Below are 19,928 nucleotides of genomic sequence, written 5' to 3'. Positions count from 1 at the left end.
ATATGTGCATTTTAAATTTTGGTAGATATTTACAACTGTTCCTCCAAAGAGAATGTTTTAAAACATAATTCTGGCAGAAGAATATCAGGGTGTATTTACAAGGAACTGTATGTAAGGAAGAGAATGACTATTTTATTCATATCTTCCTCTTATGCCTCGGAGAACATACTCTAAGCCTGGAATTATAACTAATTAAGTCTATAATGATCATTTTAGATTTAATAAACATCATTGTGTTATATATTTGATTGTTATAATTCCAAATGTGTCAGACTAATCAAAAACATATGATATATGGTTATTTAATTTAGCAATTGCATGGAGAAACAATTATAAATGATGACTCGTGTTTTACCATCCAGAAGAAACTTTTCTCCCTTTATGAATATGTGGCATATATAACTTCAATGTCATAGTCAATAAAAACATAATTTAGTTCTGTAAAAACTGTCACTTAATAAATATTTGATAGATTTCATAGCTATTACTATCATAAGCATAACCTAATAGAGCTAATTTTAGAAGAATGAGTAATCTAGCATTGAAATTCTATAATCTCATCTCACCAACTAGACTAACAAAAAGAAATCCAAGGTCTACTGGATTTAAATTCCAATGATGTTGATTAGTTCTTATGAAATTTCAAAATTATTGCCAAAGAATATCCTTGTTTACAATCTGTTAGTTTGCTTCGTGAGAAACTATAATTCTTAACTATTTTAATATTGTAAACAAACCACACAGTGTAACACAAATGTAATATATTTTAAGAAATGCATATGTCATAAGAATTCCTCCAAAGAACCATAAACACTAAAACAATAATTCCAGGTAATAATATATATGAGTTCACATATTTCAATTTCAAGTGACAAGTAAGCTAATTGTGGTTTGATTTAAATTTTAATATGCAAGAATCAACTTATGTCCACAATTTGCACTAATTAAACCCACATATATTTCCATATATGAAATGCATTTATGATGCCACCACATCACGAACTAATTATAACATGCATAAATAAATGCATGAACATTTGGACAATGATTCTCAGCTTTTCACATCTCAATCAAATAATGTTTAATTTAGTATTAATGACTTTAATTTTGGAGAGCTATATTTGATCAATCACTTTATTTTATGGTTTCCAAATGTGTGTATGTGGTCAGGTGCATTTATTTGAGTATTTTATGAAACCAAGTACACATATCATATGACTATATATTGTTCAGTGTGGTCTGAAACATAGATAATGTTTATTACTGTGGTTAAAGCCTCAGATTCTATCACTGTTATATGATTCATGTATTTCATTTTGAGGCAATAGTCAATATTCAAAGAAAACAGGAGTTTTCAGACTAGTAAATGAGGTTTTTCCTTATTTCTATGATGCCTCTCCCCCATTCCCACCCCCATCCCCAAAGTTCTTCTGTGGTCTCTTCATATCACAGTATTTTCTCAAAATTCCCTTTCCAGCAAAGGAGCCTATGGAGACACCTAGTGGGGAATCCTAACAGTGGTTTCCCAGGCTATCCTTAATATTCACTTAATGATAGAAAGCTGACATCATTTATTTATTTGAACTACAAGGAGTAAACTGAAATAGTTTCAGTGTCAGCTTTCTAACAAAACTCTAACCTAATTTAGTTGCAAGCATGTTTAATACTTTTTAGTGCAACAACATTTCATTTAATTGGAATAATAAATATTTAAAATAAAAATACAAAACCATAGGTTGAACCAAAATTTGATATTTCATTGCAGCTGTGAAGATCTTGGTAAGTAATAAAATAATGAACTGAAAATAGGTCCAATAATTGGTTAAGGCATTTTTACCTTTTCAGAAATCCTATTGTTTATTAACATTGAAAATTATGTCTGTCATAGAACAATATTTATATCCCAAAAGTGTCTAACTGTAATGTATATGTAATTTTAAAACTATGACATTTTTAAAGTTTCATTTTGAAAATATAAAAGTGACTTAATACTTTAAAAATCAATTTTCTAAAACATTACAATCATGTTAGAAGATAATGCAAAATAATCTAGTAACAAACCTTTTATAAGTGCAATTTAATTTGCCTGTTTATACAATGTACCCAGAGCAAGTGTCTAGCACACCGAGGCCAAAGGGTTCTAAATTTAACAAGTTCTATTACAAGATTTTATTTTCATTAGCTGATATTATGGATTACTTCCTTTCTCTCTTCCCCTAATTTTAACAAAATAAACAAAATTGTTTCCAACAAAGTACGTATGGCTTAACTTAAAAATATTTGCAAAACACTGTCAGAAGAAATTTCAAGAATATTGCAAAAGTCTCAGGAGACTGCAATGTTCATCTCCTCCAGAGGAGGTGGGAAGATAGCTTTGTGGCTTTACACACCAGACTCCAGATGAATCCTATGTTTAATCAGGATTTCAAAACCACAATGCTATCCAAAATGTAACCAAGGAGGAGACAATATCAGGGGTAATTCCAAAAGATACTACATAATTCATTCCGAAGTAAAATGGACTAAATACATTTACGTGGTAAAACTACCCCATTAAGAAAAGACACAGCTTGCCTTGGGCTACTTAGGATCAACTTCTTTTTCTCCTATGCCTGGGATGGACTACAGGTTTAATATCACAAACACTGGAAATACACTCCTCATGGATTATAAAGACCCCCTTTGGGGGAGGGTGGCGTCTAGTTTCACGGAAAGAGCCGGGAATACTTACTGTACGGATGCATCTAGTGGAGTTTAGCAGGTGACTCTTCCAGAAACTCGCTTTCTATCAATACTGCATGGACTTAGGGGTTTTCCAGCTTTTTAGCACACACCAACTAGATTCAGAAATTATTTTATCTGAAAGTAGTTAATGCTATTCCCTTGCATCGCCCACACATACCTATAAAACGTAATTCTTTAAAAAATAAAATAAAAAAATCTAGCTCCCTTGTTTGCAGCTAGGAGGAACCACTCCCTCTTCCAGGGTCCTTGACAGCGTGCACATGAGACAGCAGCAGGGGCTGCATCAGTCTAAGTGGCCGGGGGAAGGCAGGAGGTCTGCACTGAGCTGGGATCCGTCTGTCCTGACCGCCAACCCCTCCCGGCGCTGTCGGGGTTCTCCTCCCTCCTCCCTTTCTCTATCCGAGGCTTGCACAGCCCCACGTTCGCGCGTTACGCACATGGTCCAAGACTCGCTCTGCCTCCTGCCAATGTGACATCCAAAGGGGGGCTCCGGCCGCGCCGCCCGCGCCCCGCTATAGGGACGCCCTCCTCCTCCGCCCGCGGCTGCCACCTATCGGCCGCGGAGGGCCGCGCGCCCGGGGCCACCGTGTCTGCGGCAGCTCGGCTCTCAACGGCCGCGCGACCGTAACCGGGCGCTCTGCACGGGCCCTGCGCCCGCCCCGGCGCGGACGCCTCCCCGGACCCCGGCGGCGATGCTCCCCGCGCCGCCGCCCCCCGGCGCCCGGGAAGGGAAGACGCCACTTTCCCTGAGTTTCTTGGAGTCGCCGGGCTGCCGGGACGCGCCACAGGCGTAAGAACAACGACTGTTCCTGTCCCCCAGACCACCCGAAAGGATGCCGGAGATGGAGAGTTCCAAATAAGGACGATCGATCGTGTGCTGCTGCATCTGGGAAAGGGATAGGAGAAAAATATATATCCAAAATACCCTCTGCACCCAGCGGAAGCGAGGAGACCGCCGCCAGGAGGATGCGGGAGGCGAACGAACACTAAGTGGGGACCGCGGCGGCGGCGGCGGCGGCGGCGGCTGCAGAGCTCAGCGCGCGGGGAGCGGCGGCGGCATCCCGGCGCGGGGGTCGCCTCCACGCAGGAGGGGGGTGGGTAGGGGGTGGGAGCCTACGTAGTGGGGCTCGGGGGGGCCTCGAGGACCGAGCAGGAAGCCGCAGCCGCCGGGGGAGCCGCCGGAGGGCCGGGGCCACCTTCCCTCGCCCCCTCACTGCCATGTACAGCGTGCGCTGCAAGAAGAAGGCGGGCGGTGCATGCACACCCCCGCGCCCCGCGCCCGCCGGCTCGTCCCCGAGCGCGCGCCGCTGACCGGGGGGGCATGTGGTGAAGACAGACGCCCCGGCGGCGGAGGAGGAGGAGGAGGAGGAGGAGGAGGAGGAGGAGGAGGAGGAGGAGGAGGAAGAGAGCCGAGGGGGGCGGGGAGGCCGGCGGCGCGGACCCTGGCCCGGAGGTCCGTGCGGAGGAGCCGGAGGGGGCGGCGGCGGCCGCTTGGCTGGAAGAAAGTTGCCCCCCGATTGCAGATGGCAACTGTAAGTACCCGCCCCGGGGTGTGCGGGGGAGAGTGCGGGGGGGACCCCGCGATCCCCCCCGGGGTGGTGGCGCGATTGGGAGTCTCGGGGTGCGAGGGAACGTGAGTGTGAACTGGGGGTGGGGGGGAGGCGCGAGAGCGGTCCGCGGGGCTGGCCGTCACGTTGGAGGTGTCGGCGGGGCCGGGCAGCCTTCTCCGAGCGCCCCCATCCCTCCTCCTCCTCCTCCCGGTCCTCCTCCCCGTCCTCCTCCCCGGCTCCCTCCCGCCCCGCCCGGCCCCTGCTCGCCGCCCCTGCCGCGCGGCGCCTCCACCGCGGTCCTCCTCGGCCGCCCTCCCCTCCCCTGCCCGCGGCTCGCGATCGCCCCCTCTTACCCCCCCCCCCCCCCCCCCCCCCCCCCCGCCGCCCCGCTGCCGCGGAGGAGCGCGGCCCGGAGCGCCGCTCGGGAGCCCGGAGCCCGCGGAGCCTCCGCGGCGGCGGCCCGGGCGGGCGCCTTCCCTCCGGCCGCGCGGACCGCACGGAGCGGCGCCCACTCTCCCCCGTTTTAGGCTGGAGAAACCCCGAGCACACCCCCAAAGGGGTATCCAAAAAAAAAAAAGGGTGGCTACCCTGAGGGGCCCCTGGAGATGGGAGACGGGGTAAGTCGGCCGATGATTACTTTGCAAAAGAGGCTCCTGTGTGTGTGTGAGAGAGAGAGAGAGAGAGAGAGAGAGAGAGAGAGAGAGAGAGAGAGAGAGAGAGAGAGAGAGTGTGTGTGTGTGTGTGTGTGTGTGTGTGGCGATGGGGTGGCTCTTTTTTTTTTTTTTCCCTCCCTCTCCTCCTCCTCCCTCCCCTCCTTCCTCCCCTTCTCCTCCCTCCGCTTCGGGGCGGGCTGGGGGAGGGGGAGCCTCGCGCCTGGAACTCCGGGGGCTCCTGCCCGGAGGCCGCGGGGACCGCTGTGCCCGGGGCGAGCGGCGGGGCGGCCTGGGCGCCGAGCTGCCCGCGGGGGATGGATGTGCAGGGCGATGGTCCCCGCGGCCGGAATTCTTCGGGGGAAAGCAAACAGAGCCCCCCACCTCCTCCCCCACCCCCCATCTCCTCCCCGCCCTCCAAAAAAAAAAAAAATCAATCTGATCAATCTGATCCTCTGAGAAATGTGCCGCGCGCCCGCGAATTTACATCCAAGGTGCGTTTCCGTGTCAGAATGTCCGCCTTCCCCGCTGCTCATTCAACTTTATTCTCTCCAGCCGCCGGCCCCGGTGCTGGCGGAGCAGGCGGGGAAGGGGATGGGTGACGGGAGGGGAGAGCTCTCCGACCCCGGCTCGCCAGAACGGGATCAAAGTTGTGGGCGCCGGGGCGGGATGCGGGCTGGACGCAGTTCGCCGGGGGCTGTCAGAGGGGCGGGAGGGGGCGGGGGGCGGGAAGGCGCCGGGGGGAGGGGGAGGGCGGGGAGGGGGAGGGGACCCAGCCCGGGATGTGCAGATTTGATCCAGCGGAGAACCGAAATTTCAAGGTAAACATTTTGCTTTCCTAAGCGGGTGGTGTTTTGTGTGGTTCTCCCCGCCTTCCCCCACCCCCGGACGTGTTTGCCAGTTGCATTGGGAGGTCGAGGCTCCTGGCGAGTGTCCATTCCCCCCTGTGATGCCCATTCCTCTCTCCACGCCCGGGTGGCCACGCGTGAACGGGTGGCAGGCGCCCTGGCCACATGTGCGTGCGGGTGCGGGGGCTCTGAGTGACAGGGGCTGGATCCGGCGCGGGGATCCAGACCGAGGTCTCCTGTCTGGAGCGCATGGCTCCGAAACGCCCTGGCTTTTTTTCAGTTTGGGGTTGCGATTGGACATCCGTCTTCGGTGGCTGCGGCGGTGGCGGTGGTGGTGGCGGTGGTGGCGGCGGCGGTGGCGGTGGTGGCGGTGGTGGCGGCGGCGGTGGTGGTGGTGGTGGTGTTGCCAAAGGAGAGGCGCCGGTTCCCCCAGCCGCGGGTTCCCACCAAACGCTCTCTCCCTCCCTCCGGCCGGCGCAACACGCACTCACACGCACTCACACGCATTCACACACTCGCCCCATGCGTGTCCTTTCTCTGATGAGTACTGCTGTCGAGTCGAAGTAGGAGGAAGTCGAAGGAAGCCTTGGAGGGGACAAAAAAGAAAGCCAGGAGGAAAAGGGGGAGGGGATCAGATGGATTGCTTGGGGAGATGAGACTCGGATAGGTCAGCTCTGACCTGTGTCACTTGCTGTTCTTCCCTCCTTTCTATTTTATCTTTCATCAGCCCAAGTGCCCTTTCCCCGAGGGGGGTGGGGAGAGAGAACAGGGGTAAAGCACTGACAATTAAATGTAGTAAGCAACTTCAAAAATGGGGATGCTGGCATTGTCGCGGTTCGGTCCAAAGCTTGCTAATTCAGTCGGGTTAATTTTGTATACGGTGGCCATCAGACGGGTAGCCCCAGGTAAGGGCGGGGGGAGGAGGGGTTGGCGCTGGCTTGACTTGGTTTACTTTTAGCTGATTCGGGGCCAGCAGCTGAATGTCCTCTGTAAACTCCAGGCAGGGGAAGGTGTTCTGGGATTGCGGATGCCTTCGCAGGGCTCTGTGCGGCCCGCGGTGCAGAACTGTTTCCGTGGCTCAGGGATGCGGTTCGGCAGCGCCGCCGTCGCTGACATGATCCATGAGGCGTGGATGCGGGGCGCTCTCCGAGAAGCACCGTTAAGTGGCACCGTGCATGCAATTAGGATGCTGATGTGCTTAATAGCTGGGGTCGGGCCGTGGAGTCCACCATCAAAGCCGGCTCGCTTCTCCTTTTTCTCCACACGAAAGCTCCCCATAGACAATTGGAGATTTAAGAGCTTCTTTTGGGGGGGTCCTTTGGATGCATTGTCTCACATCCTGTATGACTCTGAAAAAGTATGCTTTAGGCTCCGGCCTCGTCCTACGGCGGCTCCCTGCCTGCCTTTCTGTGGGAACGGGAGCCCTGCCCTGTGCCCTGTGAACTGAGGAGGATCTGGAGGAAGGGCAGGGCGGCTGGGGATAGGTGAGGTGGGGAACGTTTTGAAATGGTGCTTTTTTTCTCTCTCTCTCTCTTAAATGAGAGCCATGAAACTGAACTGACAGCCATTTTATGTATACTTATGGGTTGGCTCTGAAAAGGGAGGAGGACCCAGGAAGCACACTAACCTGGGACACTAACTAACCCGCCCTGGTCTTGCCAAGAGCAGCATTTCCGGTGTACTCATGGGGAAATGAAACCAACATTTAAATCACAATGACTGTCCGATTTTAATCAGGCCTGGAAATGTCCATGTTGGAGAGGAGGTGTCCTTCATAGCCCCCACCCTTCCCTTCCCCCCCCCCCCCAGTGGATTTCAGAGAAGTAGGATCAGGGAAAAAGAGACTTTCTGAGTGATCCCTTAAATCCTTGTCATATTCTGTTGTTTCCTTTTCTCCTCTCTCCCTTGCAGGAGGTAACATGCACACTTGCTGCCCCCTGGTAACTCTGGAGCAGGACCTTCACAGAAAGATGCAGAGCTGGATGCTGCAGACTCTAGCCTTTGCTCTAACATCTCTCGTCCTTTCGTGTGCAGAGACCATCGACTATTATGGGGAGATCTGTGACAATGCCTGTCCTTGCGAGGAGAAGGACGGCATTCTGACTGTGAGCTGTGAGAACCGAGGGATCATCAGCCTCTCTGAGATTAGCCCTCCCCGTTTCCCAGTCTACCACCTCCTGCTGTCCGGAAACCTCCTGAACCGCCTCTATCCCAACGAGTTTGTCAATTACACCGGGGCTTCGATTCTGCATCTGGGCAGCAACGTGATCCAGGACATCGAGACGGGGGCCTTCCATGGGCTCAGGGGCTTGAGGAGGCTGCATCTGAACAACAATAAGCTGGAACTTCTGCGCGATGACATATTCCTTGGCTTGGAGAGCCTGGAGTACCTACAGGTCGATTATAATTACATCAGCGTCATCGAGCCCAATGCTTTCGGGAAACTGCATTTGCTGCAGGTGCTCATCCTCAATGACAACCTCCTGTCCAGTCTGCCCAACAACCTCTTCCGCTTCGTGCCCTTAACGCACCTGGACCTGCGGGGGAACCGGCTGAAGCTCCTGCCCTACGCGGGGCTGCTGCAGCACATGGATAAGGTGGTGGAGCTCCAGCTGGAGGAGAACCCCTGGAACTGCTCCTGCGAGCTCATCTCCCTCAAGGACTGGCTGGACAGCATCTCCTACGCGGCCCTGGTGGGGGATGTGGTGTGCGAGACGCCCTTCCGCCTCCACGGGCGGGACCTAGACGAGGTGTCCAAGCAGGAACTTTGCCCCAGGAAGCTCATTTCCGACTACGAGATGAGGCCCCAGGCGCCTCTGAGCACCACGGGGTACCTACACACCACCCCGGCCTCGGTGAACTCCGTGGCCACCTCCTCCTCCGCTGTTTACAAACCCCCCCTGAAAAGTCCCAAGGGGACCCGCCAGCCCAACAAGCCCAGGGTGCGCCCCACCTCCAGGCAGCCGTTCAAAGACCTGAGCTACAGCAACTCCGGCCCCAGCATCGCCTACCAGACCAAGTCCCCCGTGCCTTTGGAGTGCCCCACCCAGTGCTACTGCAACCTGCAGATCTCCGACCTGGGCCTCAACGTCAACTGCCAGGAGCGGAAGATCGAGAGCATCGCCGAGCTGCAGCCCAAGCCCTACAACCCCAAGAAGATGTACCTGACGGAGAACTACATCGCGGCAGTGCGCCGGAGCGACTTCCTGGAGGCCACGGGCTTGGACCTCCTGCACCTGGGCAACAACCGCATCTCCGCCATCCAGGACCGCGCCTTCGGGGACCTCGCCAACCTGCGGCGCCTCTACCTGAACGGCAACCGCATCGAGCGGCTGAGCCCCGAGCTCTTCTACGGCCTGCAGAGCCTGCAGTATCTCTTCCTCCAGTACAACCTCATCCGCGAGATCCAGCCGGGCACGTTCGACCCGGTCCCGAACCTGCAGCTGCTGTTCCTCAACAACAACCTCCTGCAGGCCCTGCCCTCGGGCGTCTTCGCCAGCCTGACCCTCCTGCGCCTGAACCTGCGGAGCAACCACTTCACCTCGCTGCCGGTGAGCGGCGTGCTGGACCAGCTGCGGTCCCTCCTCCAGATCGACCTGCACGACAACCCCTGGGACTGCACCTGCGACGCCGTGGGCCTCAAGCTGTGGGTGGAGCAGCTCAAGGCGGGCGTCCTGGTGGACGAGGTCATCTGCAAGGCGCCCAAGAGCTTCGCCGAGGCCGACATGCGCTCCCTGAAGTCGGAGATGCTGTGCCCGGACTACTCGGACGTGGGGGTGTCCACGCCCCCCGCGCCCTCCGCCCTCCCGGGGGGCCCCTCGGGGACCAGCGCGGCGGCGGCGGCGGCCGCCCCCACCGTGCGGTTCAATGGCACCGGCACCACCGGGGGCCCCGCGGGCCTGGGCGCGGGCGGGGGCGCGCCCCCCTCCGCCTCCTCCGTGCCCCTGTCGGTGCTGATCCTCAGCCTGCTGCTGGTGTTCATCATGTCCGTGTTCGTGGCCGCCGGGCTCTTCGTGCTGGTGATGAAGCGCCGCAAGAAGGGCCAGAGCGACCCCACGAGCGCCAACAACTCCGACGTGAGCTCCTTCAACATGCAGTACAGCGTGTACGGCGGCGGCGGGGGCGGCGGCTCCGGGGGCGGCGGGGGCGCGGGCGGCCTCCCCCACGCGCCCCTGCACCCCCGCGGGGGCCCCTCGCTGCCCAAGGGGAAGGCGCCCGCGGGCCACGTGTACGAGTACATCCCCCACCCGCTGGGCCACATGTGCAAGAACCCCATCTACCGCTCGCGGGAGGGCAACTCCGTGGAGGATTACAAAGACCTGCACGAGCTCAAGGTCACCTACGGCGGCGGCGGCGGCGGCGGCGGCCACCACCTGCAGCAGCAGCAGCCTTTGCAGCAGCAGCAGCTGCAGCCGCCTTTGCAGCCTTTGCAGCCCCCGCCGCCGCCGCAGCTGCAGCTGCAGCCCCCCGCGGAGGAGGAGCAGCGGCGGGACAGCCACCACCACCACGTGCGGAGCCCGGCTTACAGCGTCAGCACCATCGAGCCGCCCCGGGAGGACCTGCTGTCCCCGGTGCAGGACGCCGAGCGCTTTTACAGGGGCATCTTAGAACCGGACAAGCACTGCCCCGCCGCCCCCGCCCCCGCGGGCGGCAGCAGCCTCCCGGAATACCCCAAGTTCCCGTGCAGCCCCGCCGCCGCCGCCTACACCTTCTCCCCCAACTATGACCTGAGGCGCCCCCACCACGCCTACTTGCACCCGGGGCCGGGGGCGGCCGGGGACGGCAGGCTGCGGGAGCCGGTGCTCTACAGCCCCCCCAGTGCTGTCTTTGTAGAACCCAACCGGAACGAGTACCTGGAGTTAAAAGCAAAACTAAACGTTGAGCCGGACTACCTCGAAGTGCTGGAGAAACAAACCACTTTTAGCCAGTTCTAAAAAAAAAAAAAAAGGCAGAGAAACTCCCTGGGAGCTTTTTGCATTTAAAAAACAAACAACAAAAAAACAAGCAAAGGCGATACACCACACACGGTGAACGTGTTTGATTCATGATGTGGTTTCCACGTTTAGAGTGAAGTGCCTTGGCACGAGAGATTCTTAGCTTCTTCGGCGGAAGACACTGAAAAAGGGTGTGCAATTTCCTTTTTTTTTTTTTTTATTTTACCACGTTGGGGAAACGTTTGTGTACACAGGGCGCATCCCTTTCTCTTGCGTGTGGGGGAGGAGAGGAACAGGGGTGTCTGGAGGGCAGTTGGATGCACGGGTGGCTTCCTAAGGGTGGCAGTCATTGTTCTGGTGGTTGGAAGTGCTAAGGATGGTGGGAGAGGACAGCGAATAGATTCTATTCTTCCTCTTTTGCTCCCTTCTCCCTCCTCCCCTTCTTCCCCTTTAAGCCCAGGGTGGGTCTACATGGCTTTTGTGGAGAGATTAGCACACCCCAACTTTGATAGAAAAGTTCATGCTCTTCTTTTCCTCTCTCTCCTTCCCCTCCCTCTCTCTGCTTCCTTGCTCCCTCCTCTCTCATTCCTTTTCTTTCTTTTAAAAGGATGTGTTTGTATGCATTCTGGACATTTGAATTAAAAAACAAAAAGTATTGTGATCTTGAAAGGGTCACCATAGATGTGGACAAATCATTAAAGTCACAGAGCTTATATGATCCATAATTGATTAGTCAAAATAACTTATTGATGAAATATACAAATATTTTATTGTAGCACCTATTTTTATATGCACATTTAGCATTTCTCTTTCCTTCACTATTTAGCCTATGATTTCCACAGAGGTGTCGCACTATACTGGAAGCTGCATTTCCAAAATTGAAGAGATGTCAGGAAGGCATTTTAAACCACTCAAAATATGGAGAACTTAATGACAAAATTTTAAAGCCAGTGCAAACCCACCCAATTGGATCTGTGATTTAAAAAAAAAAAAAATAACTGATTGTATCCCAATATATATTAAAATATTAGGGCAATTAATTGGGCCATTTGGGTGAGAATCAGGTGCAAGTTTGGGGTTTTATTAGAGAAGATTTCAAAGCATTTTTTATTAGTCAACCAAAATGATGTATTGATTTGACTACTATTGTAGCCGATTTTTGATTGTTTAACCAAACACCGTTGCATTTGTACAGATCCACGTGTTCTAGCACCTCAGAAGACCAAATGATGGACTGTACAAATCCCTATACAATGTCTTTATCCCTCTGGGCAGCAAGCAATGATGATAACCACAAACAGGATCTCTGTAAGATGGGGCTATTGTTGTTACAGTCTTATATGTATCCCAGCACATGTAATTTTTTAAATAGTTTCTGAATAAACACTTGATAACTATGTCAAATATGAGGAATTGAAGTAATGATTACTTAAAGTGCAAAAGAATTAGCTATGTGTGAGTGACTGAATCTCCATTATTAACAATTTAAGACAAAAAAAACACCTAATTATCAAATTAAAAAAATACATATAGATGTTATTACACCTATGGTGGTTCACAGAATTATGATTTTCTAAATATGTCATTTAATGTGTTTATTAATGAAATTTTAATTGCATACTTCTTTTCCTTATTGAAGTATTCATCTAATACATGGAACATGGTAAGTAACTTATTGCATATTCATTTTTCTTCCAATATTGTGTATTTTTGTCATGTCAATAGTACTTTTTCCATCTACAGGTTTCCATAGTTTCATATAATTTTACTTGCCTACCATTACCATCAGTAATTATGAAGGATACTTTATCTCAAGGTTATCCATATCCTAAATGTGCTCAATGTTGGCAGGTATAAGCCGTCCACCTCTGAGTAAGGTTTGCCAGTGAACTGAGCTTCATATTTAAGGGTAGGAAATGTTTGAATTAGCCTGAAACTTGAAGAGCTTTGTGCTTCGTTGCTATTGGTGGGTCTTCCCCTAATGTCACCTGAAATGTGTACCGTGTCAAGGACTGTTCATGAACTCTGTGTTTAAGGAGCATTTTCCATGGCATTCTGCCACCAAGAGGCAGCATTCACCCAGGAGTAAATTGACAGTAACTGCTTGCATTCAAGTTGAACAGGTGATAATAGTTTTCCTGAGGAAATGTAGATATTTCTATATATTTCACATTGGCCATGTGAAGTAAACTACCCTCATTCTGTGCAGCATTTTCCCTTCCAAATTCTTTTCAAAGGGAAAGTGACAAGATTAATGATGTCATGTGATGACATGAAAATTTAAAAATGTATCTTACTTTTCATCTACTTCCTCCACCTTAAATTCAGGATTAAAAAAAGAAATATAAGTAGCAGCATTTGCTTTCGCAGTTGAGGCTGTAATTTATCTTCATTATGGGAATTATTTTTCTTTTAAAATCACTGCTTCGGTATTAGTATATGTAGATATGGTGGGGTTGTATAAATTATAAAATGCAAAGTGGAAAGCTCCATGTAACTAAGCGTTTTTTTCTTAATTAATGCATAAAATAGGAAATAAGAATTACATGAAATTTAAAGAAGTAACTTCCAAAAAAATTCTGTGATGTGTTTCAAAGATTTACAAAATAATATTTCAAACTAACACTGTAGTGCATAATCTTGTCACATACCCTCTTTTGAGTTGGTTTGTTTATACCTCTATTGCTCCTAAGGTGCCCAACGTTATTTTACATCTCAAAAATAATTATATGATTTATGAAAAGAGGTTACTTCTAACTTCTAGATTATATCTACCAAATGTATTCAGAAGATAAAGTAAACATATTGATTTCTCTAATATACTTGAAAAAAATTTTAAATGTACCATCATGAAACTTGGATAAAATTAAAAATGAATTATTTTTTCTCTTTACATGCTTTCCTGCCCATACAGTAACATATACAATAGAACATAAGTTGTGTGGTTTTGAATATTTGAATTTTGTTTCTCAAGAATGTTCACTGGATAAATTGGGCATATCAGTGGTATATGATTGGAGTAATGGTCCCTGCATACACTCTTCATAGAATTTTGGAGAACATTACATATGTAATGTTTCAGGCATCAATTAAAATTTGGATGCAAACTAAGCTTATTTTTTGTGCTTGTTCTATTTTATATGTTGTGTGATATCCTACAGATATATTTCTAGGTAGATATCATAAAATCTTATTTTTATCTATGAATGATTATAGTGTAAATACTTAAATTATTTCTGAGAAAATAAATATATTCTGTGTAAATGTGGATAATTTGTATGCTAATAGTCAAATTCACTTACAGCCAAACTTGATTGAAGTTATGAGTTAATCAACTTTAGCATAAATATCATACTTGGCACACAAACCTTTTTTTTTTAGGCAAGAGCTGATGCTCTTTAAATATGTGAGGTGGAAAACTTTGGTAAATGTCCTGAATATCCAAGTCAGTCCCACTACTGTTCCCTCAATATCAATTAGGAAAATCAAACTATGGGATAATGAAAACAACTACATGTAATGCAGAAAAAGTTAGAATTTAAGACCTTAATCTAATGTACCAGTTTCTTGCTCTATATCATTAGGTCTAGTCTTGTTACTAAGTTATATTGTTAACAAATTATTCAAATAAAATATATGTAGTTTTATTTCCATAATTTAACATTCTTACTTTCCCTCTCTTTCTTTCTTTCTTTCTTTCTTTCTTTCTTTCTTTCTTTCTTTCTTTCTTTCTTTCTTTCTTTCTTTCTTTTTTATCTCCCCCTTTCCTTCCTCCTTCCCTCTTCTTATGCTTTCTCTTCATTATTTTTCAGTAGGTCAAGGGAAAGAGAGAAAATAGTTCAGTCCTTGTTTGAAATGCCAAAAACTGGCTGCTTAATTTCAAGAGCTCAATAGATTGTTTCCAAAGTCACATAACTCCAAATTAAGGAAAATAAAGCAGACCACAAATAAGCTTCTAATTTTTTTTGAAAATATCCATTTGTACTTTTCAGATGCCTGCAAATTGAAATATTTTCAGGGGTGACAAAATATTTGGTATAAATTTTGAGAATAAATTTTACACTGAGAAAGAACTAAAAACAATAAAAGAACCAATTTAAATGCTAGAACAAAGGAACATTTAATTTCTAAAGGAATAAAATGTTGGGAAAGTAATAATTAAACTATTGTTAAATTAACTTTAATTTATGGATAATGTTCCTCAAACCCTTTTAAGCTCTCTACATTTTTTTTCAAATCCAAATATATGACAATAAAATCAAAGTAGTTGGATTGCCATTGACTAATGTGCATAAAAATAATTATCATCTATATTCAAAGGAACCTTATGTAATTAATATTACATTTGGCAACTGTGCATTTTATCATTAATTTAATACCTTTCTATATAAATATTATATATATTTCCCTCATTATATGTAGCATGCATGTGGCATACATAATATATATATTATCAAAGAGAGTATTTCATATTTTTCATCTAGTGTTTTATTTATATATATATATATATATACACACACATATATATATTAAAATATATATACACACACATATATATATTAATATATATATATAATTCTCACTGCAGGGGAGGATATGTTTCCCATTGATTTCTGGAGAGAGTAGAAGGGAGAGAGGAGTGGGGAAGAGAGAGAGAGAGAAAGATCGATCTGAGAGGGACACATTGGTTGTCTCCTGCCCATGCCAATACTGGGGCTAGGGAACCTGCAACCAAGAAATGTGCCCTTGACTGGGAATTGAACCTGCAACCTTTGGTCCACAGGCCCATACTCTAACCATTGAGCAAACCAGCCAGGACTATATTTAAATTTTTACAATTATTTTAAGTTATACTTTCTATGGGTTAGGCTGGGATAAAGAAAATAATGGTATGCAGTATATTTGATTGTGACAATAATATAATGCGATTTTCTTCCTCTGTTTATTTGATTTAAACACAGGTCATATGACTTAAACACAGGCCATACGTTTTCCATGGTAATTGTACCAATATTATAAAATGAATAGCTTTTGGCCTGTGTGGCTCAGTTGGTTGAGTGTCCTCCCATGAACCAAAAGGTTGCCAGTTGGATTCCTGGTCAGAGCACATGTCCAGGTGGTGGGCTTGCTTCCTGGGAGGGGGCATGCAGGAGGCAACAGATCAATGCTTCATTCTTATATTGATGTTTCCCTCGCTCCATCTCCCTTTATTTCTAAAAATCAATAACAATTTTTTTTATGAATAGCTTTTGTGCCCATATTTTAAAAGAATAATATTTACCCTTAAGTTTAAGAATGACTTAAATTATCTTATTAAAAAGCTCTTGACAATCAAAACATACATTTCATAGAATATTGATTTAAAGCAAATATGATATGATTTGATTTTCTCATTTTTTATTTACTATTAAGATAAAAATGTAGTGATACATTGCATAATTTTAAGTACATCAGATACATTTTTGTTAAACATTAGGAAATTGACCCTACAGAAGAAAAGTAATATTGCTAGTGATAGGTTGAATGGAAGTCTTCCAAAGAGGTTTTTTTGGTTTGTTTGTTTTTTTAATTAGGTATCTCAGTGAAATGAAGGAATATTGTATAGTTGTCCTATAAAATAAACAAAATCATGTCTCTAAAAGTATAAATTATGAAAAAGTGTTTTCCAGGATTTTTTAAATATGTTTTTATTGATTTGAGAGAGAGGAAGGGAGAAGGATAGAGAAATAGAAACATCAATGAGAGAGAAACATCAATCAGCTGCCTCCTGCATGCCCCCTCCTAGGGATGGAGCCTGCAACCTGGGCAAGTACCTTGAGGGGGAATTGAACTGGTGACTCTTAGTTCATGGGTCACTGCTCAATCACTGAGCCACACCTGCCAGACTTTAAGGATTTTTTTTTTAAATTAACATGCAGAAATGGAATGGCTTTATTGAATTAAAGGCTCATTAATATCTTGGTCTATTTTTGACAAATATCTTTACAGATCTTTGCATTTTAAGAAATATTTCAAAAATCATGAAATAAACTCAATTCAAATTTAATTGTAATACTTCGGCATTCAATCATATATATGCAAGAACAAAATACAGTTACTATTCAATATTTTGGAATATGCATATTTTGGATTTTCTTAAAAATTTATTTCTACCACTGATGATGATTTTTACTGTTTCTAAATAACACATTTTTAAAGAATCTTATTGCATGGTTCATTAAAAACAAAACAATATTGGATATTGAAATCAAAACTTGTGTATAAATGCAACTTCTAATTAGGTAGATACCTATTTAAATAAAACAGAAAGGGTGGCAGTAAACCCATATTACTTCATTTGCAAAGTTCTTTGTCAGACTTTGACTAGCATGCTTTATTTATGAGAGGTTCATCGGATGCATGCAGACTAAAAACTTTCATATTAAATATAAAATGTTTATGTAAAAATGACTCCTTGACTAAACGAATATATTTTAGCTGTAATGATATATCTATAAAAATTATCTGTGGAAAATCGTGCTTATTAACATTATAATACTAGATTTTTTTTCCTCTATTTAACTCCAAAGTCAAAAGGGTGTTGCACATTCAAAAGTTCTAGCAATAATGGGAAAAGTTCTATTGAAAGTGTTTAAATACTGAGTTTTAATATTGACTATCTCCACTCCCAAGTTCACATAAAGTTCCCAGCGCATGTTTTTCTTTGCATTACTTAACTCTGCCCTTGCTAATGTCCCCTTGAAAATACACGAGTACACATAATATTTTTCCTTCATGTTTTTCTTATTTGTTTGGCATCTAGGTAGCAAATATTAAAATAGACAGTTATGAATTAGCACTTGTTATATTATAAATTAAATTTCATTTCACTGAAACAGTTCCCTCAATTTTTTAATTATCCCCCAATTTTAAAGTTAGTGACTAGCATGTTTATATAGGTGACTACAAATGTGAAAATTCAGATCCATAAATTACTCATATATGTCAGAGAATATTCAAAATCATTCACCATATTATACTTTAAACTCATTCAATCTGTACAATGCTATTTTTGTTTGTTTGTTTGTTTGTTTCTGGTTGTGTCTTAGGTGAAAATTAGGTATATCATTACAAATTTTAATGAGGATAAAAAGTGAAAGGTGGATATTGAGTACTTGGATTCTCTATTTAAAATATCTTCTCCAAAGTTAACAAAACTGTGTATTTTGAAAATCATTTAGAAAGTGTCTTTGTATAACATTATACATTTTATAAAATGACTAGTTCCATATGGCTGGGATAATCTGTTGAATATTAAGTTAAAAATGCACTCTTTCTTCATTTAAGAATTTTTATCTGAGGGAAGTATTTTTGTTTGTTTGTTTTGTTTTGTTTTGTTTTGCATAGGATGCTTGAGTCATCATGTTGGACATTATAGCTTGGGCTTACACTTTCATTTAAAAGCTCTGTGTCTAATTTTAAACATTAAAAATTATCTTTATTATGCTTGATTCTTGCACTTCCAGTAGTTTTTCTTCCCTAAATATTGAAAAGAAGCTGTTAATATAGTTCCATTTATATTGTTAAATTAAAATATAATTTTCCTACATCATTCCTAGTGTAACAATCCAAGTACTATGGAAGTACAACTTAATATGAGTGTGAGGATGTGGATATGAAAGTGTCATCACTCATTAATAATCATCTTTAATACATGGCATCTAAATATAAAGGTGAAAATTTATTTTAATGTTAATGTACTTAAAATTATGTACACTTGAGTGACTGGGTAGCTCATATACGTTACAAATAACTCTACTGTGTGCTTAGAAATACGAAAGCAATGCTCGCCAAGTGGCGATCCACAGCTAAATCCTGAGAAATCTGTGTTTTATTTAGTCAGAATGATTTTATTTCCTTTTAAGGAATTTGAATGCCTATAGGCTGGATAAGCACCCTCCATATTGTCTTAATCTAGCAGCTTCATATCATATTATCTGCTGAACCATGAGGGCTTTTGCATTTTCAACCATGTTTACATAAAATGTGTTCCTCTGATATTAAAATGTATATATCATAACGGTGGATTTTCAGGCCTTATTCTCTAGGAGCTCAGTTTCTCAATGCTTTATATATATAAGGGCAGAAGTAGCAAATGCTATGTAGGTTTATAGTATGAAGAAATCAAAGTAAATTTAGGAAAAATTAAGAATGGATAACTTTACAACCAGAGGAAACTGGTTTACTATAAATGAGTATTCTATTAAAAATGTAAATGTAAGTGTTAAAGACTGTAGTGACTTGAAGTCTCCCAGAAAAGACGTTTTGAATTGCCCTGACTCCCACAGGCCCCTGGCCACCCTAAGGCAGCCACAATAGTAACTGAAGAAATATGTTATTACAGATGGAACATTATAATCACAGCTAACAACAGAAGTTTTTCTCCAAATGTCTAACTGAGGATGTATTTGAAAACAGTGCAAAAGGTCAATTCAATGAAAGTGTGTCAAACATCAAATATGAGATTGCTTCCAAGATGGAAGATGTAACTTGGAAAATCTTATCCAATAAACTCAGCACCATGTTTTTGTTTTTGATTTTTTGTTTTTTTTTTACAAGGAAGAAACAGAATGGCCAAGACTTTTTTTTTTTTTTTTTTTTAATGTCTTAGAATGAAATACTGAGTAGAAGGAAGATATTTTTTAGTATGGCTGACACTATTAGTGATAGGCTGTGATTTGATCTATATCTAGAGGAAGTTAAGAGAAAATAAATGAGATTCCCAAACTATCCAAGTCAATTTGTTTTCTTTTAAAGATTTTTTTCCATTTTTTTGAGACTGACATACTTTATAAAAAAAATTTGGATTTCATCTTCTTTATTGATTTTCTAACAAAATGTGAGTTAGCTTTGCTATATAAATATATTATAAATTAGATTTTTTTTTTTTACTGGTGATTTGGTTTATTGATAAGCTGGGCCTGAAATAACAAAATAATTGTATATTACTTGCTGTTATTTTATAACAAATGGTAGCCAATAGGAACAAGACAGAAGGATAATTCTAAAACTCCAAATTATATTTCTTTTTTCATTATAGATGATGTGTCCTTTTGCAATTTTTTGGGACTTAGTCTTATTTTCAATTTTTAAAAGTTAATATAATGCATAATTAAATGAAGGGATTAAATCATTTATTTTTCCATTTTTTCTACTGGGCTT

At 44.5% G+C, this 19,928-nt stretch overlaps 1 protein-coding gene across 6 annotated transcripts; it reads left to right on the top strand.

Moving 5' to 3' along the window:
• The first annotated feature begins 3,890 nt into the window (after positions 1-3,890).
• Positions 3,891-12,136, top strand: SLITRK5 (SLIT and NTRK like family member 5). 6 transcript variants are annotated; one of them, XM_084880314.1, is made up of 2 exons: positions 3,891-4,030; positions 7,705-12,136. In XM_084880314.1, exons 1-2 carry the CDS (start codon positions 3,964-3,966, stop codon positions 10,725-10,727), a joined length of 3,090 nt encoding a protein of 1,029 aa, XP_084736440.1. In that variant the 5' UTR covers positions 3,891-3,963; the 3' UTR covers positions 10,728-12,136. The 6 variants fall into 6 exon arrangements, with proteins under 6 accessions (XP_084736440.1, XP_084736436.1, XP_084736437.1 ...); XM_084880310.1 differs by lacking the exon at positions 3,891-4,030 and adding an exon at positions 4,142-4,277; XM_084880311.1 differs by lacking the exon at positions 3,891-4,030 and adding an exon at positions 4,697-4,912.
• The last annotated feature ends 7,792 nt before the right edge of the window (positions 12,137-19,928 follow it).

Source organism: Pipistrellus hanaki, assembly GCF_964339955.1.
Source record: "Pipistrellus hanaki genome assembly, chromosome: 3".
Classification (NCBI taxonomy): domain Eukaryota; kingdom Metazoa; phylum Chordata; class Mammalia; order Chiroptera; family Vespertilionidae; genus Pipistrellus; species Pipistrellus hanaki.
This window is presented reverse-complemented; position numbering and strand designations above follow the sequence as displayed.

What these genes read in the sequence shown, in the direction of transcription:
- SLITRK5 (XM_084880314.1), top strand. Translation starts at nt 3,964, where the DNA reads ATGTACAGCGTGCGCTGCAAGAAGAAGGCGGGCGGTGCATGCACACCC. An exon ending in CCCGCGCCCCGCGCCCGCCG is followed by an intron (nt 4,031 to 7,704) that starts GCTCGTCCCCGA and finishes TCTCCCTTGCAG; the next exon opens with GAGGTAACATGCACACTTGC.